This window comes from Anthonomus grandis, chromosome 8 (genome assembly GCF_022605725.1).
Source record: "Anthonomus grandis grandis chromosome 8, icAntGran1.3, whole genome shotgun sequence".
Taxonomy (NCBI): Eukaryota; Metazoa; Arthropoda; class Insecta; order Coleoptera; family Curculionidae; genus Anthonomus; species Anthonomus grandis.
In genome coordinates, this window is record NC_065553.1 from 1,105,166 (window position 1) to 1,131,821 (window position 26,656).

The 26,656-nt window shown below is 30.8% G+C and overlaps 2 protein-coding genes across 20 annotated transcripts in view; one reads left to right on the top strand and one right to left on the bottom strand.

Annotated features, from left to right (window-relative positions):
- Positions 1–158: 158 nt before the first annotated feature.
- Positions 159–25,610, bottom strand: LOC126739507 (poly(A) RNA polymerase, mitochondrial). 5 transcript variants are annotated; one of them, XM_050445238.1, is made up of 8 exons: positions 25,277–25,610; positions 20,690–20,790; positions 20,450–20,634; positions 17,288–17,524; positions 16,891–17,097; positions 16,598–16,812; positions 16,311–16,543; positions 159–808 (listed from the first exon to the last, which is right to left on the bottom strand). In XM_050445238.1, the coding sequence occupies exons 1-8, from the start codon at positions 25,456–25,458 to the stop codon at positions 246–248; spliced, it is 1,923 nt and encodes a 640-aa protein (XP_050301195.1). In that variant the 5' UTR covers positions 25,459–25,610; the 3' UTR covers positions 159–245. The 5 variants fall into 5 exon arrangements, with proteins under 5 accessions (XP_050301195.1, XP_050301196.1, XP_050301199.1 ...); XM_050445239.1 differs by having other exon boundaries at positions 20,450–20,631; positions 25,277–25,602; XM_050445242.1 differs by lacking the exon at positions 25,277–25,610 and adding an exon at positions 20,861–20,898 and having other exon boundaries at positions 20,450–20,631.
- Positions 21,159–26,656, top strand: part of LOC126739503 (phosphatidylinositol 4-phosphate 5-kinase type-1 alpha) — a 115,069-nt gene continuing 109,571 nt past the window's right edge. For 11 of the 15 annotated variants that reach the window (XM_050445222.1, XM_050445223.1, XM_050445224.1 and 8 more), the window contains exons 1-2: positions 21,159–21,485; positions 21,767–21,807. In XM_050445222.1, the coding sequence (XP_050301179.1) occupies positions 21,359–21,485; positions 21,767–21,807 (168 nt within the window). In that variant the 5' untranslated portion in view covers positions 21,159–21,358. The remainder of the gene's footprint in view (positions 21,486–21,766; positions 21,808–26,656) is intronic. The other 4 variants (XM_050445231.1, XM_050445228.1, XM_050445230.1 and 1 more) reach the window with 2 other exon arrangements.

Consider the following 26,656-nt stretch of genomic DNA (forward strand, 5'->3'; position numbering starts at 1 on the left):
TTTTACATAAGATTTTATTGACGTTAGTTTAATATGAAAGCTAATGAGTTTCTACACCGAAAATGCTTACAAGATCTAATAGTCTAGGAGTTGTGGATTAAAAAAAACTCTGATACAGTCAAAAGCTTTACAAAACTCTAAAAATTGAAACTTCATGATGTTAAAACAAAACTAAATATTTAATAGTAAAAATTCATTTATGTCCAATCACAATAATAACTCGCTTTTCCTAAATACACCATTTGCTACCTACGCGACTTTTGTCTCGTGTGCCTTAATATGTTTTGTGCCGTTTCTTTTTTGATATTTTCTACTTCCCTCTGGACCTCAGCGTTCTTAAACGACACATTCTCCCCCTCTTGAAATAACGTACTCACTTCCATCAGTCTATGATTCTTTTGGGCAAAAGTGAAATTAATTTTTTGTTTCATGTCTTTCCTGCTATCGAACATCGCCAAAAGACCGGGATTTTCAAGTGAACTTTCTCTGGACTCCAATATCCAGGCGGCGTTTCTCAGTTCGATCTTCATCCGTTCCAATTCTTCTATACTGACGTTTTTGCTAACGTTCAATCCCCTTTCTAACGGGTTTATTATGTACAGGGGACTGTGTTCAGGTTTTGTCAGTGCTACAGCTTCGTTAAGACACACCGCCTTATTGACGAAATCAAACTGAGAATAAAATTCGAAGAACTCTAACAGCAGAGACTCGAGCGAGCACTCGTTTTCAGTTTTAAAGTTCAGTTTCGTTATGTCCCGTAGAAAAGTGCCATGTATTCCGTCTTCTGTCACATAATTGTCTGTTGGCCCTGAAATAAGACAGTAAAATTAATTAAGTTAAGACAGTAACATAAAAAGTAAGGCTATATACATGTGTATATACATATATACAGTGTGTCCCAGAATGAACAAATTTATACGTAAAAATGACAAAAAATTTTATAGTTGAAATTTGACCGTCCATGTGTGAACTTTGAACATCCAGCCCTGCTTGATTAAAAAATAAAATTTAGCATATTTATATATTTTTTTAGATCAAGCATGCGTTAATACGAGCATTTTAAAATTTTATGAGTAGGTACAGTAGTATTTCTAGGCAAGATACAAACAAAATTTATAAGAAAAAGTTGTTTAAAATGCAACATTATGGTAAAATATTATTAATTAATTTTTTTATTAATATTTAATTATTAGAGAAAAATTAACTAATATATTTTCTAACAGTTGTTAAATCACTGATCTAAGAGTTAGAAACCATCCTCAAAATATGTTTGTAAATGTAATAAAATGTACATAGATTAACAAGAAAATTTATTTTATTTACTTATTTTAAATTTATTCAATATAGCTACCTTCATTATCGAAACATTTTTCAATTACTTGCCTAAACATTTTAAAAGAATTTCTAATTTCTGCAATGGAAATTGAATTACAAGCATTTCTAATTCTTTGTTTTAGTAATTCCCTGTCATTTGGTAATGGCTCGGAATAAACAATCTGCTTGAGCCGGTCCCATAAATAGGAATAAATAGTTAAATCAGGTGACCTTGGCAGCCACTCAATTAGGCCGCGTCTTCCAATCCATTGATTCGGAAAAGTTCTATTCAACCATTCTGCTACTCGAATAGTGGAGTGCGCTGGACAGCCGTCGTGTTAATATTAAAGATTTAATCTTTGATCAACTGGTAAAGATTCTAAGTATTCTTCAAAAACTCTTTCCAAAATTTAATGATTGTTAATAACTTTACAATAAGATAATGACATAAGTACGTTTTTTGTACATAACTTTGACGGTGACTGTTTTATAGTAGCTGCCACATTTAATTGAAAATGTTTACATTTGAAAAAGTTCGACAAAAACTCGTAAATGCAGCAAAAAAAAACCCAATATAATAAGCGGCAAGCATTCCACGAGCAAAAAATTTCTACCGATCGTAAAAAGAATTAGTCCAAGGGCAATAATTTTTAAAATAATTTTTACTATTTTCCCGTACCAATCCCTACATCCTCCCTCACCAAGAACTCACTTATATACCTTAGCAAAAAAATTTACAACCATGTTCCTCTATGTATCAGAGAAATTTTAGAAGTTAAGAGATTCAAAAAGGAATTAAAATCCCTTTTATTATCCAGGGCATATTATAGCCTTGACGATTTTTTTAATGATACCTTTTAACCTGTGCTCTGACATCATTTTAGTGTTTTAGTTTTGTTTCCTGTTAAATAATTTAATTTACTTCTTCTAAATTCTATTTTATTGACAGCTTTACTTATTTTTTAATGAAATTTATCAAAAAGATGCTTTTTTTTTTCTCAATCTGTTTTGTTATGATTAATTTTGGTAATGTGTGTAAATGTTATGGTAAAGTGTTTTAGATGTTATGTTTGTTTGAAATTTAAAGTGAATTTGGAATTTTTTAGTTTTTAGGATGCTTGTACACAAGATTTTGTTGTCTTACGTAATATAGCACATTTTCTTTCTTTCTTTCTTTCTATTTATTAATGGATTATTTAGTTTTTGTTCAAACTTTTAAAAAAGTGAGAATAAATAATTAAATAAATAATAAATAATTTAAACGTAAAAATCAAAGTACACTGAAAATCAAAATGTGGTAATTTTACAGCAAATTTAGTAGGTCATATTATGTTGCCTGCAAAAGAAGTGGTAAACTTTTTTTAGTACTGTAAATTTAAAATATCTGTAAAAATGTGAATTGTCTGTTTTTTTTTGTAATTTTACTGCGGTCTTCTGTAAAATGTAAGCAATAATTATAGTAATTTTTAAGCAATATTACTAAAGATTTACTGTAGTCTTGTACTTTTACAATGGTTTTAATGCAAATTCAATGATTATATAGGTAAAAATCCTGTAAAAAAGGTTAAGCATTTTTCAGAAACCCTGTAAATTTACTATAATATTTTTGGTTAAAAAATGCTGGTATGTTTTCTGTGTTTTTGTTTTATATTTAGATATAATATATTTTTGCTGTAATATTTCTTAAATAAGATTTGTTTAAAAATTGTGGGATTATCCAAAACTAAAAGCTTTACGAAAAAATAAAAATATATTTCCTTATACATTTATTTAAACATATCTTAACATAACAAATTTATTTTGTAGTGAAACAAAGGATAAAAGATAAACTTAATGCAATTAACCTTAAAAAATTAGGACTTATTAAGCTATAAACATTTAACATGCTTACATGCAGGAAAAACAATATGGGCCCCTTATTTTGTTTGCTTTTTGAACTACATGTTTTGTTAAAGTAATGCTTAAAAGCTTAATTTCACTAAGTTTATTTTTAATGGTACATATACTAAACGAATGTAAACAAAACAATGTTAACATCCATATTAATAAAAATTTTAATATAATTCCAAAACTTATGGGATTTCATATTTCTTGACTTTCAGGTTTGATGTTCTTAAAAAAAGAAAAAACCGTAAGCTATTAAAAAATTATATATTTACAGCCTGCACTTACGTCAAATTGATAACAAAAGGTCGACAAATCTTCTTTAAAGCAATGTGCCAGTATCCTCAGTGACTGCAGCACGATTTCGTCCTGATCTTCGTCAAAAATTGTAAACTTCTTATACTTAGCTTTTTGGGTCAGCTTTGAAAAATGCCAAAATATAGCTTTTTTAGTAAAAAGCACAGGCCATTTTTTTAATACTCCCAATTATAGGCGGATTAGTATTTGTTAAGAAATGTCTTTGTTTGTTTCTTCTAACAAATCTTTAAGCTTGGTGTGGTCCAATACTATTAATAATTACTTTCGAATTACTAGCATCATTTTTTATTAGTGGTTTCTACGTTAATGCAGAGCACCCAGCATTTCTATTAATAAGTTTCTTTTTGTGAATTTTTTTTGCAGAAACGTTTGGTCTAATAAAATAACCTATTCTCTTGGTACCTCTATTCATATACCAATTTCGATCTTGCATTTGGCTTACTAAGATGCAAGCACCTGTGATGTTATAATAATGTAAGCAGGAAATTTTAACCGTATTTCAATCAGTTTTACGGGCTCTGTAATTTTCGTGACGTTTTTTAACCATATGGATTAATTTTTATGCAAAATGACTATATCGACAGTAAAAAAGCTGTGATTTTCCTAAATCTAGTATCATTTAGGTTAATTTAATAAATATAGTAAATTCACATTCTGACATGGTAAATTTGCTTTAATTATAACAGTTAATACTGCTGTAAGATTGACGGACACATTTAGAGTGTAGGCCTATGGTTATGAAATTCGGTATTCGGGCATAATTTTGCATTCTAAACAACTTTTTCTTATGTCTTGCCTAGAAATACTACTTTACCTACTTATAAAATTTAAAAAATGCTCGCATCAATGCATGCTTGATTTAAAAAAAATAAAAATATGCTAAATTTTATTTTTTAATCAAGCAGGGCTGGATGCCAAACGGTCAAATTTCAACCCAAAACTTTTTTGTAATTTTTACGTATAAATTCGCTCATCCTGGGACACACTGTATATCACAACACTTGTTTTGTTTTTCAAATTATTTTTTTAAAGATATTTTGAATTAAACAAATACACAAGTCGCGATTCTTGCATAATTGTTGATTGGAGAGGTCATAGAACAATTGGAATATCATATTTTTTTGGTGCTGTTGGACAGACCAACCAAGTTTACCTTCATATATGAGTGCGTGTTTAAGTGCAGGAAAAATTGCATTTATGTAGACGTCACTATAAAGACAGGATTATCAAAGACCTTTTTGGTAGACCATGCGACCTCTGCAAAAATATGGTTTGTAGGAAGTGCTCAAACTAACCTCCAGCGATATACGAGCACTGTTGACACACACTCGTATAGTAATGTTCCTCTCTGAGGACTGCTTGTACAATATAAAGCAAATGGGCAGTTTACGAAAAGATTCCAAGGACCTTCAGTAAAAGTATGGCAACCTGGAAAAGGACATCAAAATTATTTAACAGAATGTGGTGAAACTTGTGTACAAGGTGGACGAGGCACCTAGAGTGCACTAGAACTGCTTAGCACAACCAATACAATTAATAAACAGATATCTGATATAAAAAAATCTTTAGAGTTTATCTCCCAGTGGTTTGAGGACCAAAAAAAGAATCTGGCAGCATTTACAGACTTGTTGAAACTTACAGCACAGAAAATAGGGCATTAAAGCAAAAAATTAAGGCACCAGAAAACAAAATAGGACACTCTGAACAAAAATAAAAACAGAACAATGTAATTATCTCTCGTATCAAATTCCAAAACTCGGCAAATGTGCCTGATGTTAAGGCTTTTTTCAAGAGTATGAATTTGGAATCTCTATAAATAAAGCAGTGCAATGCACTAAATCAAAATATGAACTCTCCTATTTTGATTAAACTAAGCACTAAACGGGAAAAAAACCTTGTTATTTAAAAAACACAAAGATACTGTTAAGATTACCGCATAATCCTGTGGGCTACAGGACAGAGTCCTTTTTACCTGAACGAAGATTTGACCATGGAGAATCAAAAGCTTTCCAAATATGCCCGTGATGCAAGAGACAAAAGAGCATCGGGAATCGGATCGACAGGGAATCGGATGTATTCAGATATTCGACTAAGAATTGGTGATTTCTAGGGCAATTTCACTTTTATTTTGGTAATTTCACTAGATATCATAGCAACACCAAAAAATTAAAAAGTATTTTTATTTATCTTCGTGTTTATATTCATAGATGTTTTGAGTTCCGGGGTTTATTTCTATCTGTTTTCTTTAAAAATTAATTAAACTTAGGTAGGTAAACCTTATGACTATATTTTATTATTTCGTTCATTTGTTTTTGCTTGTATAGAGAGAGAACCTTGCTTGTATATTATATGCAGTGCTTATTTTTATATTGTATTTTTCTTCCAGTTTTTGTGACTTTGGCGATTTGTTGCCCATAAATGTAGATACCATATTAGCTGCTGAAGAAGAGGAGCGGTTGGCGGACTTAAGAGCAGCAAATTGGGAGAGACGTCAGATAAGGGAAGAAAGGGTTACCTTTCTCTATCGAGGACACACGATTTAGAATAAACAAAGAAATTATATCATAAATATATCGAAATTTAGATTTATTTTACTTTTATATGTTTTTGTTTGATCTTTGATGTAGTTTAGCAACATGCACCTAACCTGAAACCAGACATCTCTACGTATCGCTTCTAACCAATCGACCATCACAATATACTGACTTATTTGAATTTAGCTAATATTTACGTTAACTTCTACTAGTAATTTTAATTAATTTTAGAATGCACAGTTTTTTGCATGAACTTTTAAAAAAAAAAAAAAAATGCTTGTTTTGCATGCATTTTTTTTTTAAACACAGCGAGTAAGTCGTTTTGAAAGCTATGGAAAGGCTGAAAGGCTTAAAAAATTTTGCAAGTTGTTGTTACTCAGGTCCCAATGGTCAAATCTGAAACACCCTGTATACTTAAAATTTTAGTTGTTTATCCCATCAATTCATTTTCTTCATTTTCATTCATTTAATGAAATTAAAAGTTGTTTGTTAAATGTAAAACAATGTTTGATTTTTTTCTAAACGCTTTATAGTATGACTCGCATAACATAAAAAAAATGAACTTATTATGCTAATAGTTACAAGTAAACACGTAAAATCACAGGTAAAATATAAAAAAGAGACGGGTGCATTCGACACAATCGTCATTCGACATAATGGACATTCGACACAATACCCGCGAAATATTTTAAACGTTCGAGTATGATCGGTTGGGTCTTTTACACGTCAGCCAATTTTTATTCGAATAGCTGTAGTGTTGTCATCTAACATAAAATAAGGTTAGGTATAGGTATATTATTTTGTTTACATTCGAGTCGTGCTTACAATAATTAATTTATATTTATCGATAGTTTGCCAAAAGTTATTAATTTGTGAGTTGTGAGTTTTTCAGTATATTTGAAGCTTTAAGATATAACTACAAAGGACCTGGGATGAACTTCCTGATACTGATTAAGAAACACTATAACTAACTTTGTGTAATTTACTACTTGGCCTCCTATCCTGTGATTCTTCTTCTTAGAACATTAAATACCTGCATTATACTTATTGCGAAGTGAAGAGGAATTTGACGCCAAAAAAACATACCATTACTTGGGAAAGTGCAAGTTTTTTTTGTGTAAAATTGTGGCAAACAAAGTTCCATTTGACTTGCCAAGGTGTGGTGATAGTGTTTATATTTACTAGGTACTTTTGATTAATAAACTTGAAAAAGTGCAATTTAGGATAATATGCTGGAGAAACTGGATGATTTTGATGAAGTCCTATGCCTCCGAGGATATTTGGATTATAAACTATAGTGTGTCAGCTTAAATATAACATACTGAATAACCAAAAGGACTGTAATACACTATACAGTTTTTAATTTACTTATACACACACTTATTGCTATCAAGTAATTTGTGACTAACATTATTTCTGAATTGGTGTTGTAAAAAAGTGTATTTAATAAAAATTAAATTTAAAATAATATTTATATGTAGGAGAAGAAACAGGTTCTTAGAGAATATCATATATTACAGCCTTATTTAGATTGAGCCAAGTTTTCATTCATATTGTTGAGTTTTGTCAGGGCTGGAATGTATACAAATTACGGTAACAGTTTACTATCCTATCGAACGCCGTTTTTTTGTACGAATTTAAAAAATTAAACAGTTACAAAAGTTAATGTATGTCGTATTTATTATAAATTCGTTGTCGGAGACTCAATCATTTGAAAAAAGAAAATAAAAAATATTATAATTTTACCCCTGTTCGTTTTTTTTTGCGCAATCAGTTTTTCTTATGAAAAATTAATATTCACCCAACAGGTCCTTTTTGCACCCAGCGCCTTTTATATAAAAAAAATCACTACCAACCCAACTCAGCTCCAACCAACCCAACCCAGCCCAATACAACTCAACCCAACCATTAAATAGGAAACATATACTAAAAAGAGTAATAAGACAGCTATTGAAATTAGTTTTGTTTTTTAATTATTTTTTTTAACGATTTATCGAATGGTATCACTATTCGATCACCTAAAAAAATAGTCTATTATCTGTAAAATAATAGCGCTGCCACCGTCTATAGATTACAACTTGTAATCTATAGACGGTGGCGCTGCCAACCTCGATAATTCAGTGTCTCGAAAGGTTTTTTCGGTACGTATTCTGGTAAGTGATTTCCGATTTGTTGTCTCTCTCATCTCAACATAATCGAGTATTTCCGAGCGGTGTGTTATGTGTCGAGGTCACCCTGTTCGGGCGCTCGCGGAGTCGCTTCGGGGGAAGCTTCGGGAGTGTGTCGAATGTCCATTGTGTTATTTGCCTGTTTTCCATCAAGGCATTGGTTTTGTTTAACTTAACCTATATCGCAGATTTTATTTGCTTTGCTTGCTTCCTAATAATTGATTTAATTATCAACAATTATATCAACTTTGCGACTATTTGAGTGAAAATTCATAGTGTAGAGTGTTGAGTCTTTACTCCATTATCTATACAATCCATATCTGTGCTGGTTTTGGGCTCAAAAACAAACAATTTAGTGTACGAGTTTCATTACCTATCAATAAACTTGCCAGTGTTTCTTAGTGCATAATTTCCTTCCACTTAAACCAATATTTGCACTTATCTGTTGCTGTCTGTTAGACAATTATGGCATCACTAAGGTAAGATACATATACTTTTTTTAGTTCTAATTTGAATAATTATTTATTTTGCAGTCAACAAAATGCAATTTGTAAAGTTTGTGAGAAGGAATTTTCAAGCACATCTACCAGAAACAGGCATTGGAAAAAGTTTCACCCTGAATTTGTTGGGAAGGAACAAATAAAACACATTATATGTCCAATGTGTACTAATGATATCCAGACATTTTCATATTTTAACTGTTTAAACAAACATTTGCTTGATATTCACCATATAACTGTCAAAGAATCAATTTTAAATTTTAAGAATTTTGAAGAATTCACATCTTGGAGGGCACAAGATAATAGGGAAGTAGATTATGCTTGTCAGACCCGAAACAAGTTTAAAAATGGGGAAGAACACATATTTTACAATTGCAACAGGAGCGAAATCAGAGGTTGTAAAACGTCTTAGTTATCATTATCAAACATACATAAGTATGTTTTGTTGTGTTTACTTTTAGGATTTAATAAACGCGTGCAAAGTGAGAGGTCTGGGGAAAGCGTTCGCATTCAAGGAACATGTCAACAAGACCAAACTCAAATAGCTATCAGCATAAAATTGTAATAGAAGCCAGAGGAGCAAGTTTGTTGTAGGTTCCCCAACTGTGAGTGAAGAGGAAGAGGATAATGTTTTATTTGTTGATCAACCCACAACTAGCCAAATCAATTATCAGGAGGATGTAAACCATTTTATTCAGGAGAGTTCAAAAATGAAAGCCAATAGTTCTGCAATGGACTTTGAAGAAAATCGAGAAGTAGTTTGAGTAAAATATAAGTTACATTGATTATACTTATTTTAAGATTGCATTGCAAGAAATTTGTAGCTATGGTAGAAGTTTAGATAAAAATGCATTTGCCAGATTTATGGCTGTAATCAACAAATTTAAAACTAAATAACAAAGTTTTCTTTTTTTTATTTACGTACAGCTAATACAAATTTTGTTACAAAAGGAAGATACAATAATCAGGAATTATTGTATGCGAAAGGCACTGTACTACGAGTAAGTCTTATGTAAAGGAAGTAATAGAGAGTAATGGAAGTTTTATTATACAGAGGCGACAAAAATTGGATATTTTGGTAACTCAGACAAATGACTAAGGTGGAAAATATTTAAATGCCTAAATATATTTTTTTTAATTTTTGATTTTTAGATATTATTTGAATGAAGTTTCATCCCAAATGTCTGAAAATTTTTAAATCTTTTTAAGTATAGTAATTGAAAAATTAGCATTAATGGAAATTTAATTATTTTTAAAATTCTTCCATGAATATTGAGCCTGAAAAAAAATGTTTTTTCAGTATTTTTATATGAATACCTGGAAAATTAAAAAAAAAAAATGAAATGAACTATCTAAATTCTCAAAAAAAAATTAATAATTTTTTAACTGTTACACAAAACGTCTGAAAAATAAGCAAAATTTTTATCCCAAATGCCTGGAAGAAATAAAAAAATTTCACTTTTTTAAAAAAGAAGCGGAGGAAGAAAATTCTCAGGGCATTGAAAAGAAAAGAAAAATTGAAAAACAAATGTACTATCCAAATAAAAAATAAGCTAGATTTCTTTGTGTATTTAATGGCTAGATAATATTTGAATTGTAGCTATTTTTTTATGTTTGTATAGCTGTGAAGTTAACAAAAATAGGATGTGGTATTTTATACGGTATTTTGTGTTCATCAGTATAATATAACTAAGTATATTTTTTGTAAGGTTTTGGTGCAGGTTTCAAATTGTAAATACAAATTTTATGTAAGAGGTCACATACATAACTAGGTATAGTTTTTGTAAGGCTTAATTTGGTGTAGGTTTCAAATTGTAAAAACAAAATTTTAAGACGTCATAGGTGTTGGTTTCTGTATAACTATTTTTATATCTTTTATTTTAAGACTAAAATGTTAGCTTATTTTGTATGTTAATATTCAACTAATCATTTTCTATTACATTTTGTTTGCTATGTTTTTAATATTTTTTAGGGTGCAGAAAAGCTAACTTGAAATTGACATTGAACGAGGGGGAAGATCCTCTGTGAGTATATATTTATTAATTAAAATGTTTACAGAGCAGTAATTTTCTTCCATGTTACTATTGTATGGAAATTTGAATGGTTTGGGCTGTATATACATGACCAGCAGAGATGACAAATAAGCTAAAGAAGTGCGAGTCTACATACTACATACTATATACCAGATTAATACATTTAGCCTCTTTGCATTTAATTTTGAGGTTGTTGATATTAAAAATACCATAAATTATTATATTTAAATAAATAAATTTATATTTTTTATTTGAAATAAACAAAGTTAAAATATAATTTCTACGTTTTTTTTTTGTTTTCTGTTCTTATACTTTGACTTTTTAGTTATATTTACCCTTTATCCAGCTTTTCCAACCATATATATACTTTATATCAACCACTAAAGTATAATGTATAGAATATGTATAGTGGTAGTGGACAATTTAAAATAATTAAAATAATATTATACTTTCAAATAACTATTGACAATTATTATATTACTAAGGTGCATATTAGAATTATGACACAGAGGTATGTAAAAATGCGAACTTTAAAATGTTCACCATATATTGTTAAAAAATTTAATTGCCATTTATTTTTATTTTGTAATTTTTATTTATCCACTCATCCACCTATTAACCAATTAATTTATCAGTTTTACACACCAATTCAATCCGTATGACCCCATTTTTAATATTTAACTAACAATAATAATTAAATAATTCATACATCGCGCTTACACGTACCGCTATACCAAATGATTAACAAATTTCGTCAATAAACGAGATAATTTGCTATAAAAACCAAATTTGCCAAGTATTTATAAAATATTTTTAAAATAATAATTGATCACACGCTGTAAATATTAAAAAAAATCAATAATCCATTTACTAATAATAGCTAAAATATCTTCTTATTAAATGTTTTTAATGCATATTGCACTTTTTTTTATCTAAAATAATATACGCATCATAAAAACCTAATTAAATATAAATATGAATAGAAAAACTCTACATACATTGAAAATTTCCTATTTTGAATTTGGCGGTTCGCATACCACGCCCTCGCGGATGCCGAAGCGCTCTCATTGGCTAGGCATATTTGTATTTTAATGTATGCTTGAAACGATGCGCCGGCGACATTGCGACTTCGAGCTAAAGCGACACAAAAATACGACAGGGCTGCAAAACTGATTTGATCACCGGGTGGAGCGCGCTCTTAAAGTAAAAATATAAAATATTTTGCCGATAACAGTAAGGATGACAGGGAACAGAAAAGCTTTTAATAAGAAATGTATCACATGTCATTTTTTTTTTAATTCAATAATTATCAAGCTAAGTTTTGTTATGAGTTTGAGCAAATGGTGCACAACTATATCTTATTTTAATATTTATCCAGTTAGTTTTTATTGTTAAACTCTTAGTATTATAGTTATTATGATACATACAGAAATTAGGTTTTCTAGGTACCTAATATAATTACAAAAGTAAACATAAAAGTTTTTGTACAATATAAACACATACATAATGTAATAATTTAATTTTGGTAATATATGAGTATGAGTATGAGCAAAGAAAATAATAGTAAACTATAGAAAATCCATCCCGTGTAAATTTTTTGACCACCTAAAAGGATCCCCGCTTTTCGAGCGAGGATCCATCGGTGAAATTACGCGTTGAAATCTGGCCGATCACTTGGCTGTGTTGCAAAATTTAATTTGGCGGCTGCGACTCGGCTGAGCAACACAATATTATTTTTGTTATTCGCTCTTGTGACGGACGTAATTCTGTTATTTTTTTTAAATTTTGTCATTGGTTCTGTAATACATAATGTCGGGCAATGTATGCCAATATTATGACTGTAGGCGAACTAGAAGAGAGAATCCTACGTTAAAGATGTTTAAATTTCCTTATAAAAATCCAAGTATTTGCGAACGTTGGATTTTAAATTGCGGTAAGTCCTAGAGTTCTATAAACATATTCAACCTTAACAGTGCCTTAGTAAGTAAGTACAGGGTGTTCCATTTAAGAGGAAAAACGGCATATTTTTTGACTTTCCCGGTATATTTAAAAAAATTGAAGATAGCCAATCGACGTATTTTAACTCGAAGAATTTGAAAATCGTAATAAGAAAACAATTTCATAAAAAACAAAAAAGACTGACGACATTGTTTTCTTATTAAGATTTTTAAATTCTCCGAGTTAAAATACGTCGTTTGGATATCTTCAATTTTGTAAATATACGGAAAAAGTAAAAAATATGCCATTTTTCCTCTTAAATGGAACACCTTGTACCTAAAGTTAGTTTCATGGGTCTTTAACTGTGGCTCCTAGAAGAGCCAGGTATAAATACGTGTATTTTTACGCAAAGTTACAGCTGAATACCTATGAAATGAACATCACCTACAATCTATATCTATCTCAACTTTTAATTGGGAACTATTCGGCAATGAAAATTACAGTTAACCAAAAACTATAATTTTCTGACTTTTAGGTAAATGAAAAATGTCGTATCGGTAAAACTATGAGGTGATGTACAAAGTTAATTTTTGAATACTGAAAATTAAATTTAAAGAATAAAAATATATAATACCGATTTAAATAGTCAAATTACTAAACAATAATTACTTTGAGATAAAACCTTAAAAATAGTACCATAACAAATAATAATAGTTATTTATTAGAGTAAAATAGGGGTTTTAAAATTACTGCCTTCGCTAAAGCTCGTGTAGTAAACTTCATCATTTTACTCCCTAATAATCATTTTACTGCCTCATCTGTAAAAGTCAATAAAGTGAACTTTTTGAGTGAAGGCGAAAAATATATTATTTTATTTTATTATACTGAATCTTCTAATCTTGACCAACTTTAAAGTATATAAACTCAAAAATTAGCGAATCGTCGAATTTAGATCATCAGGTTGACAAAAAATATAAGTTACGCTTTTCTTTTTAAATAGGTAGGTATTTATATGATACCGATTTTGGGGAAGTTTGAGGATGGGATCGTTATAAATATTTTTGATAGAATTTCTCTTTTGCGCGCCATCGTTTTTTTGTGCTCATGCAGTTTTGTATACTTAGTGTGCCATTGCTAAGTGGGACACAGGAAATCCTATGTTATTTTTTATAGGGATTGGCTTTCCTCTTTAACTTAGAGAAAAAAGTATTACAATTTATTAAAGAGCACTAAAATCTACAGCCTATAAAATAGCACGTCACGCACAAATATTTTTTACTTATTTAAATAGCTTAAATCTCTACCACTTGTTACTTTGATAGTCAAAATACCTTTGACATATATATCAATTCACGCCGATTCTGTGAGCTTATATTAAGCTTTATAGCCAAAAATCTATATAAAAATTAAAAAAATATCTTTTTTTATTGCAATGTAACAACCAACATTTTTTTATCTTGACTAGTGGACCGTTAAATAAGTTTGTCATTTTATACATGACTACTGTATTGGTAGTAAATAGAGTTGGTAGTTAGTAAAATATAAAGAACAAAATTATTGCTCAAAAAGAGATTTCTACTTGGCTAGGAAGTAAGGACGATTCTTGTTACTCACACAATTTTTTTTTAGTGCATCATTTGGTTATCACTAATATATTTAAATTTTGCAAATGGGACGAGCCTTTAAAAAAAGAACAAAAACAAAAACTAAAAAATTTAAAAAATAAGTAGTTTTTCGTACTATTTGTTATTATCAAGCTTTCTTCATTATACAGGGTGTCCCACGAACTGACGCGATCGATATATCGAAAACAATTTTTTCAGTTGGTAACATGATAAGGCTAATGGAGACATATGACTAAAATATGTTCATGATGATGGCATTTCCGGTTATACCATAAGTTGTTGCTAACTGCCTTATTTTAAAAGGCACGCTCTACACTTCATTTAATTTTTTGATTCTACGTTAAATTTGATCTACGAAAAACATTCATGAATGAATGTTTTTTACTATTGAAGGATATTTCCAAACTTTGTGTTCTCAAGACGCATGCCAATTAGCCAAAATATTTAAAAAATATTCGTATTTGATTAAGAATGTTATTGCGCCTGTTAAAAATTTGACTCCAATTTATTTCAACACCCTGTACCAAATTTGGTACACTTATGTTTTAAGTGGTCCTGAACAATAATCCAGTAGCATTTTTCAAAAATGAATATCGCTAATACTACTTCTCGATTTTTCGCACTTCAAACTTGAATACAGTAGGCCATCACCTGCTTTCTCTAAATGTCAAACTTGCCATTTTTGACCATTTGACCTCCCTATCCAACAAAAAAAAGCTTTTGAAAATTGGTCAAGAAACAAAAATTTTAGAGGGGTGGCTAACCTTTAAGTGGGACACACTGTATAGACATAATTTAATATAAGCTAATGAGCATTAACTTCCTGTATAACCGGAAGTGCCACCAGCATAAAAATATTTAAGTCGTATGCCTCCCTATCCCTATCAACCCTATCAAATTGCGAGATTTTATAATTTCTTGTTTTCGAAAACAATTCTTTTGTTAATGGTTTTCGACTACCTTCATCCAGGGACACGCTGTATTAAAAATGTGCATATTTTATTTGCAATTTTTTTATCAACCGCTTATTTTTTTAACTAGTTTGTGGATTTTTTAGGGAGAAAATTAAAAAACCAATACCCATTAATTGCATCAAAATTTATGTTTTTTTTAATCTGAGACACCCTGTATTCTCATATTTATGAAAAATCCTACAATTTGAGTTTGAACACTTAACTGTATCAATTATATAGCTGTAAAATAAAATAATTCGTATTTCTATTGTATTAGATTATATATACAGGGTGTACAGGTATATTAAATTATATAGATTATATGTATGTGATGTACATATAAGTATAAGTATTAGAATAATCTTCTTTGTTATAAAATATAGGCAATTATGCACCAAAATTCAACCCGGCATTTTGTCCTGTTTAATTAGCTTTAAACCATAATTTTAAGCTTTTTCATAAAAATAATATAGGTACTAGTAATGTTTCTTTGATTTTATTATTTAAAATGTTTGTGAGAATTATTTTCTATTAAAACATATTAAAACATGTTCCTCCACTTTGTTCCTAATTAACTTCAAATGTCAACTTTAAAGATTAAGGCCTTATCAATAATAATTTTGCGATGCGGTACAAAGACAAATCAATGCAAAAAATGCCAAAAATTAAGTCTTTATAGATTTGGAATCATTTTATTTGTCTAGGCACGTGCATTTTTTTTTAAATTTTAGCGTTTGAAATAATAATGGAGAAATTTTAATGCGAACAAAACCAAAATGATAACTCAACAATTTTTCGCGATTTTTACAAATTTTTTCAATGCAATAATATGGTAGGTGTAAGATGTTATCAGTAATGGCAACGTCGCTTCGATTCTTACACGGTTAGCGCATAAAATATTCTTATTTAAGGAAGCATTGATGTCTCCTTGTCGGTTCACAGCTTTCCATTTACGTGGGTTATCTATTCGTTAGTATAATTATCTTTGGTATGAGTTAAAAATTGCTATTAAAGAAATTTCAAGGGTAAATTTAAAACCTTACCAGCGAATTTGATCAGTTGATTGAGCGTCGGTAATACTGGGGGAGAGCGTAGCGGTCGTTGCAAAAAGGCCAACGCCAATAAAGTGAGCGAGAAATTGGTAATCCATCGTCCCGGCGAGACGTTCGTTAATAACACATCTTTAGCCCATTTCCTTATGGTAAATATTAACGGGCGGACTCTAGGATCGATTTCTCCCATCAGATAGAGGAAATCAGACATGTAAACGCCGCTCCTACAAAAATGTCAATTCAATTTAATGTTAACATTAAAAATTAATGCGCCCCACATATTAGCCATAGACAAGTCGCACTCCACATTAGTGAGCTGCTGATGGTATTTAATGATCGGTACTCTGGCTTGAAGTATTCTTCTTACTTGTGAACAGCCAGGCAGAAATAAATTTATTAGGTCTCCTATGGTTTCCATATTTCTTTGACTCGTCGATCTTTCTGATCCTGTTGGGGCTTTACAATGATAAATTAGTCTACTATTTAAATTTTCCTAAAAAAAAATTAAATACTTCTGATGAAAAACACATTTTCTTGCCGTTTCAGGCATTTTTGCTTCATAAACTTTTACCTGTTGGTCTGATAATCTGAGTACTATATCCAAATCACAGCCCATTTTCCCATATCCGTTGACTGAAGAACCAAATGGATAAGCACAAACATTTGGAAACATCCCTGATAAGGTGCTTTCCACTTGTTTTGCTGTCAAAAAGCGTAATCTTTGGCTGATATCATTTAGTCTAGTCAATTTATAAAGTTGTGTAATTTGTTCTGAAATCTACATAAAGTTGAGTATTAATATTATTTAAAGAAACTTGTATTTTTCATAAGAAATATTCTGGTTAAGTTTTTCTCAACATTGTAAAAAAATACTGGCGACACTAACAGTTAAACCACAATATCATAACTGTCATAATAAGTTTACATTCCTTAACTGACTACTAAAATAACATTCCCTGTATGCTTACTGTTCCACATTTCCTTAATTCTTTTTCTACATCTTCATTGCTTAAGATCCGTGTTCCATCTTCGACCATTAAATTCGCAGTTTTGGTCGTTTTCAGTTTATTCAGCTTTTTACTTGCTGCCCTAAACCATAAAAAGTGTGAACTCGTAGGGATCAATTGGGATTCTTGTAAGTGTGTGCTGGAAGCAAGGACATTTTGAACATCTTCCTCAGTAGCAAATTCTACTAAGATGAAATGCTGAAAAGAAGCAAGATCTTTAATGTCCAATTTTTATTTATTTATTTATTTATTTACCAGTATCAACAGCCAGAGGCCAATTACATCTTTAATACAATTAACTAAACATAAGAACAAAATAGATTAAACTATGATAATAATAAAAACAAAGTTACATACTAATAAAATTTTAAACAAACTATTAAAATTAGCAAAAGTATTAAAATGTTTACACATTTTATAAAGTGGTGAATTCTTATACATATTCATTCTAGGAAGAACTTCTTTGAACTGATTAAAGTTAAGAGCTTTAATTGCTTTGGTGGTACTCAATTAAACAATTTTAATGCTAAATATCTTGAACCACTTCTGGATCTTCCCAGACAACCAATGTCAGGTACAAGATTACTACAAGTAACAGTACAGGTACAAGTTTCTGGTGGGAAATTACAACAGTCCTCTCTATAGTCAAGACCAGAGATTATATGGATGCATTTTCTTTGTTGCCCAAATGTCTTCTCAATATGACAAAAATGACCCCAGACAAGAATAGCACAATTTAAAATAGTAATAGTTCAAACAATTTAATTCACTTCTATCTCTTGAAGTCACTTGGACCAGATGTCCTAATAAGGAGACTTACAAGGTGTTACTCCTAGGTTAATCCTGCATCCAAATGAACGCCCAGAAATTTAGCTTTTATTCCACATTCAGGCAAGGAACGATGTACAATTTCAGTGTTGTTCCTAAGTTAATACTTCACAAATTTTGAATTGTTTAAAGATAAGTGATTTACTAAAAACCATTGAAACAGATTTGTTCTGAAGTTTTGTAATTTAGATTATCAATTTCTGAGAGGTGTCATCAGTAAATAATATGGTGTTGACCTCTTCACCCTGAGAGTAAGTTAGGTCCTTTATAAAAATGAGAAACAATGTAAGGCCAAACACTGATTCTTGTGGTACCCCAAACTTCAGAGACTGTTTTTTGGAATGCATTGGTTGAAATGAACATATTGATCTTGATCAGTGAGATAGGATTTAAGGAGCTGTATGGCATCATCTTGAAAATTGTAAAAAGATAGATTTTGTAAGAGGATGGTATTCGTGATGCAATCAAATGCCTTTGTGAGGTCTAAAAATGATGTAAGAGCATCAAGATATTTTTTAAAACCTTCCAAGATATTACTAGTAAAGTGGTCAATGTTGTTGACTTGTTTTTGTGGAATCCTAATTGATTTATGGCAAACAGTTTGTTGCACTCAAAGTGTCATATGGACTGTTATTTTGGGGTAACTCGGCTGACTGGCAGAGAGCATTGAAGTTGCAAAAATCGGCACTCAGAATTCTAGAAAACAGAAAACAAAAAACCAACAGATAGTTGTAGACCTTTATTTAAAAATTTAAAAATCATGACAATGCCTGGCCTATACATCCACCAATGTCTGATGTTTGCTAAAACACACTTTTTTAGATTTAGCACAGTAAATAGTAGGCACCTATATGACACCAGACATGGGGGAAATCTCTTACTTCCACAACACAGGCTTAGTCTGACCCATAAGGGCTATATGACTAATGCCATAAAACTTTTTAATGCAATGCCCGAAACCACAAAACAACTACATTTAAATAGATTTAACCAAGTAGCGAAAAACCTGATTTTGTAGATCTGTCCATACTCATTGGACAAATTCTACAATAGTCTTTAACCTAGTCTATCAAAATTTATCGAATATTATACTTTCATACCTGTATAACAAATGTTTCATATATACTTAGTGAGTATTTCTGATGTGAATCAAAATTGTATTTTGTTTTATATTGTGAACAAAATGTAAGTTTTTTATTTGCTATGTTATGTAGGTAAAACTCTGATACATTAATGTCTCCCTTTATGCACTGTATTATTGGCATTTGACAGTCTATACTTTTTGATGATGCTAAGCTGCTGGATGTATATGAGCAAATAAAGAACTATTATTATTATTAAACTTTAGACAATATTGGCAATAGAGATATGGGATGATAATTGTTGCAATCATCAATTGAGCCTTTATTCTTGAACAGATGTACCACCTTTGCAGAGTTGAAAGCTTTAAGAAATTAAACAGATTTATTAATATTTTATATATAGTATTGCAAGCTATAGACTGATTTATAAATACAGTTAGAGGTTGAACTATTATATTTTTTATTGCTTTGATGATCCTTGTGTTAATACCATCTGGATCTTTGCTGCTGTTATTTTTTATCTCTGAGATAGCTATAACAACGTCACTAAAGGTAAAAGAATGAAACTTAAAAGATGGTATGCATTTTATTGAATTAGAATTTAAGTAGTCTGTAAATGTGTGGTGAGAATTTTCAAGTTTATTCATCATATCTCCAGTGGTGGAACAAAAATGGTTATTAAAAATATTTTCATCAAGTTTTGAATTTGGGTATATTTTTCTGTTGTTTTTATTGATAAGCTTCTACATACCTTACTAGATTTTTTATAAATTCATCATTTACAGTCCATTAGCAAAAACAAGTCATCTTTGTCTGAATTCACAACCATTAATGCTATATATATATTTGGTATACCGACTGTCTACTACCAATACCTTCTATCTTCAATTCTGGTTTTTGCATATAGGAGGTATTGATAGTAAACAGTCTATACTATTCCTATTCACAGTAAGACATTGCACAGTGCTTAATATTGAAAGTAGAGCAATTTGTGTTACATCAGCCCAGCAAGATATTTTTTTATCAAGAGAATAAATTTTAATTACCACTCAAAGCACTTGAATGTGTAGCGAATATAAAAATAATTTTATTACCTACCATAAGAGTAAACTTCACTATCAGGAATGATTAAAAGATACCTCGAGGAACAAATACAATTTGTACTAAACCAAATTGGATATAAAATAGGTATATTAAGTATGGCTGTACTTACCAAAGGTTCTGGGCCTTCAGAATAATGAAACATATTATCCACCTTCCCCAATGAGTTGCAATAAGTAAAAAGTTGTTTATGTGACTGGGCAGATTGAACTTGAACTAAAACACTTCTAGAGGCTTGCTCTCGTTTCAGTCTTATCATATCCATAAATGGTATGAATGTTTCTTGGTCATTCTCTACTAATAAAGTAAAATATTAATTTTTTCTTAAATGTAAAATTTAGTAGAAAATTACCTTGAGAGCAATAAGGCCTTAGTGTCTTTAAGGCATTGGAACTTCTTCTTATAGAGGGGCAATGGGCATTTTGGCCCAACTTTATTAAGTTCATTCCATATCTACAAAATGACACCATTGCTTAAAAAGTGATTTATCATTAAAATGTTTATATTTGAATGCTAATATTACTTATAATAAGTGTTTAAATACATGGAAAATGTAAAATATAAAATCCTAAAAAAAACATTTAAAAACACACTACTTTGAGGTTAGGTTGGGTGTCAGTTTTTTATACTAATATTAGTTTGTTTTTAGGTAAATGTCGCGGTCAGGACTGTCTCTTTTTACCATAATGCAACAGACAAGGATAACAAGTGATCCAATATTACTTTAGACATATGACCATGTTGCCATCTAACGGTGATAACAACCACCACGATCACGTGACCAAAAGTGTCAATGAAATCGGTTAAGGAGTGGGGATAAATATGTCAATGAACAGGAACCAGGAATGTTTATGTCAAAAGTGTAGACTGTAGTTTGTTGGGAGGGTTTTATGGTTTGCCTCAGTATTCGTACATAATTTCCTGTTTTCCCAGGTGAATATGGTATTAAAATCGCATAAAAGCTGTTGGACTAGAGCCGAGTAACATTTGGGAGCGCCTATGTTCAGCTAAAGCGTCAAAAATGGCCTCTGGCGATACCTTAGAATTAGAGACCATCCAAGTCCTAAGCTCCAATCAGGCCTTGGATATGAATAACACAAAAGAAGCCTCCGGTATTTATGAGTCCGGGGGGGCGGGCGAGGCAGACGGTAAGTTCATCCTTTTAAATTTCCCTATAAAACATTTGGCCTCAACCAACACCCATTTTTTTGCAATCCCATTTGAGGTCATATTTGGCACCTTGAAGCTGCTGTAGAAAATTGATTTCTTATTTCCTGTTTCATCAGAAAAATCGTCGAATTTTGCAGTTTCACTTTTTGATTCGACGTAAAAGTAGTTTATTTACAGCAGTCTCACAGGAAAACCCATCTTAAATATATATAACTTATGAATAAGACACCTTGCCTTTAATAACAATGTATTTTTTCAGACAAGGATAATATATCTGTGCTCAACAAAAGCCTTCAAGATGTAAGTATTAACATAGTGATTATGTGTGCTTTTATTTAAATAAATTCATTGTTTTACTGTTAAGAATTGATGTGAATGCTTGTTTAAACAGTCATTACCAGGCAATTTTAATTAAAATGAGTTATAATTGCATTCAATTTATTGCTACTACTCATCATTTTATAGCATTTTAATGTTACTTGTCCTGTAAGGCTTGGTTAGTGGGGAGATGGTATAATTACATAATTTTATTATAACCTTTAACCGAGACTTGTTAGCAAGTGTAATCGCAATTAGAACCAGTTTTGTCAATTACAATGGTTTTGCAACTTGTGAGGCATTTTAAATGAAAAGCTATATTCATTTTTTAGATATATTTTATGGGATCATACATTTTTATTTATTTACATTCTTATTCAATCTCTTTTCCTGAGTTCCCTCAGGAAGGTGGGTGGTTATGGTCTATTTGAACCAATCTCTGTACCATTTTCTCTATTATATGTATACTAAGATAGGTTTCCTTAAAATATTCTTCACCCATGACCATGACCTGCCTTACTGGCAGGTGTTGGTTCATCTAAGCATTGGCTAGGAGAGGGAATGGGCTTTAAAGCAAAGGACAGAGAATGACCACCTATTAACAGGATAAAAGATAATACAGAACTCCATTCTTATGACTTATTATAAATATTAAATTACCGATTTTTCCAAAAGATAAAGTCTAGGCAGTTGAATCTGTTTTTTAGTTAGGTACCTATAAAACAGAGTCACCGGGGAGGAAAATTGTCTTCATCAAAATACACAATTTCAGGTGGTAAATTTGAAACAAGTGTCAAATAGAAACAAGGTTGGATAACAATGATTTTTTATATAAACTTTAAATAAAGCTACATGAAATACATCTTGCCTAGTCTTGGTTGAAATAATTCTTAGTTGTCAAATTATACTCAAGTGTATTCATATGATAAGAATTCTTATTTTATATTGAAATCATCTAAATCTCCTTGGTCTTTCACATGCATGTTTAACATTAACTCCAAAATTTTCATGTATGAAAATGTTTTTAATGAAATGTCTTGACTTTTAAAAAAACTTATGTTAAAATCCTTAAAATAGTTAAAATACAAAGCTAATAATAAATGGTTATGGATTAAAATGCTAAAACAAACAAACAATATTAAATGTAAAAATATTTACAAGCAGGTATCTAATCAAAATACATATTAGGAATTAGCAGGACTATAATTAAGAAATTCCTGTACAGAATATGGTTCAATTTCTACAAGCAATTTGTTTGTTAACCTTTTAAAGACAGGAAGAGTTTGTTGCTGTTTGATATTTTTTGGAATATTATTGAAAAATTTAATAGATGATTAGGCAGAATCTTTTTCAGTAGCACTGAGTCTATGTTGGGATAGTTAAACCAACAAATCTTTTGGAGAAAACTGACTGTAGGACTCGTACTCACCAACCTTTTTCCTGTTCTTAAACATGAACAAAAGACTTCATAAATATAAAGCCCTTAAAGTGTTTCTCTCCAGCTTTCTAAAATGGCATGTACATGGATCCATCTTTACATTCAGACTGCTCTTTTTTCTGCTATGAAAGCTCTGTCACACTTCCTCCCCAAAACATGATTCCATATTTTAAAATTGAGTATATTATGTTTGCATAGCACGGTTTTAACTGTGTACCATGCAGGTTGTTCAGGTTTGAGTATTTTGAAACAATTCTTAAAGTGTAACAATCATCAGCATTTGCTCTGCTGCAAAAAATTAAAACTTGTTGTGTCCAGTCTAGATTTTTATTTATATAAGTTCTTGCACATTTTGTAAATTCTGACAGAGTTTGTGTTGATCTATTGAGAGGGAGATTCTCTGGAATATCCCTGTTTCTTTGTTTGATTCTGAACCAGAGAAAATTTTGAGTTTGTTTTTTGTGAATCAGTATTGTGTTACCTTCAGTCGCTCACAGGAGATGTCAAGAAGGTCTGATAGTGCTGATCCAGCTATAAGCAAATTAGTGTCATCTGCAAAATTGTAAAGGAAGGAGTTGTTATTTAGAATTCTATGTGCTATGTTATTTATATAAAAAATAAAAAGTAGAAGACCTATGACATTTGGTATCCCTAGAGGAAGTTCCCATTTATCAAATAAATGTCGCTGTTTATTAGTATCAACTACTACCCTTTGTATTCTTTTCAATAGATATGAATTTATCCACTCTAAGCCTGGTCCTCATATATCATAACACTTCTAGCTCTTTTTTATCAAAATGATCCTGTCGATCAAAGGTCTTTGATATGTCTAAAAATATGCCCAAAGAAAAGTTCCCTCCAACCAGGCTGATTTTGAATTTTTTTCCCACCCAATCAAAGTCTTTACTGACCTTCCTTTAAGGTAACCATGTTGTGTTAAGCTTTTTTGTATAAAAAAAATGTATAAGGCACTTAACATTGATATCTCAAAGATTTTAGAAAAGGTTGACAGTGAGCTAATAGGTCTATAGTTTTCTACTTAAGCATTGTCTCCTTTTTTGAAAACTGCTGTGCCCATATAATGCTGATATTTCATCAAAACCTGAACTTTTCTTATTTTTTAGTCTAGAAATAATCCTAGCAACTTCAAATGGTGGTACTGGGGATAGAAAGAATGACTTATTGTGTATTGGTATATTGCAAGAGAAAGGAACTTGGGACAATTTTTTTATTAAATTAGGAGTTGTGTTTATTATGTATTCATTAATAATATTGGATACTTCAGTTGGATCACCTGGTACCTATTTCTACATTTTTTTCTGTGCATAATCTAAATCCTTAATCTCTTTTACAATTTGTCAGGCACACTTAGATTTGTTGATATTGAAATAATAGTTCACTATTATTTATTCTACAGGTATACTGATTTCCATGTGTCCCTTTTAAGAGGTTGTTTTTAATATTTCCTTTTTTTCCTTTGTATACCTCAGATATCTGTTTATATTATATCTCATATCTCATTTTTACACAAAGTAAGATGTGGAGTAGGCCTAATAGCTCTGGAAGATTTTCTACTAGGCTTTGGAATTTTGTTTGAAATTTTTTTTTTTAAACTGTGGTGGACAGTGTTAGGAAATGTGTTTCACTGGGTATGTACCTGGTGTTCAGGAATCACATATACTGCTTGTCAATACAACTCTAGCTGGTGTATCCTACTCAAGTTTTTCTTCAAAATTGAAGGGATAAAATTAAATTAACTAAAAAATTTACTAGACTTAAAAGATGATGTACAGAATTATCCTGCTTGTTTAAAATGTTAATATTAAAATCTCCTGCTATAAAACACATACATTATTCATTAAAATTTATATTTAAAACAGATTTTAATTTATTTAAAAAAATATTAAACATAACAACTTGTGCTTGATAAAGAATAGTTACTACTAATAATTTCCTCTTCCACAGCCTTATTTCTATAGCAGTACATGTATAACAGTTGATATCCTCCCTTACCTTGAATTCAACTTCATCCTTGACATAGATGACTGTTCTCCCATTACCATTTTCTCTGCAATAAGATGAAGCGACTTTGAAGCCTCATAAGTTATAGTGTAAAATGCATTCTCTAGTCTTCCAGTGCTTGGTGATGCATGCATATTGCAAGGCAGATTATCGAGCATATCTTGTACAGTCATGACTTGTCTCTTATTTTGGTGGATGATTGCTCCTCTTCAGTCCTTGTTTTTGAGGTCCTATATTCTTTAAGTTTAAAAAATCTCTTCCATTAATAGAGTTTTTAAGGCAGCACAATCTTTTTCACTGTCAAGAATGTCTTCATGTATTGGTAAAAGAATATTAACAAATCACTTGTCCTAAAAAATTGGAATTTAAACCTCTGAAAGTAAATAGGGAGCATAAACCTTGAATTCCTTAACAAATATAGTAGAAACTTTGGATTCAAGTATTGAATTATTATTGGGTCCATATTCTGATTCCAATATTTTATATTCGAATTCATTTATTGCTCTTTTGATTACATAAAGTAGGTCGTCGATTTAAGAATAGCACTAAAATTAAGATAGTTAAAAAGTTTAAAATTAAAAAAGTTAGAACTAAATAAAATAAAGATAAAAAGTAAGACACCACTTAACACTAACTTTACCAACAGAGTTATCAAACTCATTTACTCAAATTCATTTATTGATATAAACTTGCCAATAGCCTAACACACGTCAAAGATAAGAGATGAACAATAGTTCTTGTTGAGATTTCAGATATTCTTCACTACTATAAAATACATTTCTTACTAAAATTTCCTTAACTTTACTTTTAAATTGAGTTGTGGGAAGATCTTTTATGTTACATGGCAATTTATTGTAAAATTTAATTGCGCAATACCCTGGTCCAGTCTGATACCTCCTTAGCCTCCAATAGGCCGGAACAAGATCACACCTGTGTTTAGTGTTATGACTGGGCACACCTCTATGGGTCTCAAAGTGCTCCCCATGCCTCTTAACAAACATAAGGTTCTCAAGGATATACAATGAGGGTACAGTAAGAATTCCCAGAGTCCCATAGGCGAATCTACAGTCGTCCCTAAACCTAAGGCCTGCAAGAACTCTCACAGCCTTATGTTGCACACAAATACTCTTGACATTCCTGCCGAATGCCCCCAGACCAAGATTGCATATGTCAGACGAGAGTAAAGAATGGCATAATAGGCTGTTCTCAAGATGTCGTGTTAAACGCTTGATGCTAGGTTTCTGAGCACATGTAGGCTTTTTGACAGGTTTTTACTCAGATAGTCAATATGTTGACCCCACTGGAACTTGGGGTCCAGGTGTACCCCTAGAAAATTCACACTAGTAACATCCGCGTTTTCAGCCTGGGTGT

Coding starts and splice junctions, on each gene's coding strand:
- LOC126739507 (XM_050445238.1), bottom strand. CDS start 25,458: ATGACTGTACAAGATATGCTCGATAATCTGCCTTGCAATATGCATGCA. Junction 20,635..20,689: donor AAGGCCTTATTGCTCTCAAG/GTAATTTTCTAC, acceptor TTACTTTATTAG/TAGAGAATGACCAAGAAACA. Junction 16,813..16,890: donor TCAGATTATCAGACCAACAG/GTAAAAGTTTAT, acceptor ATTTTTTTTTAG/GAAAATTTAAATAGTAGACT.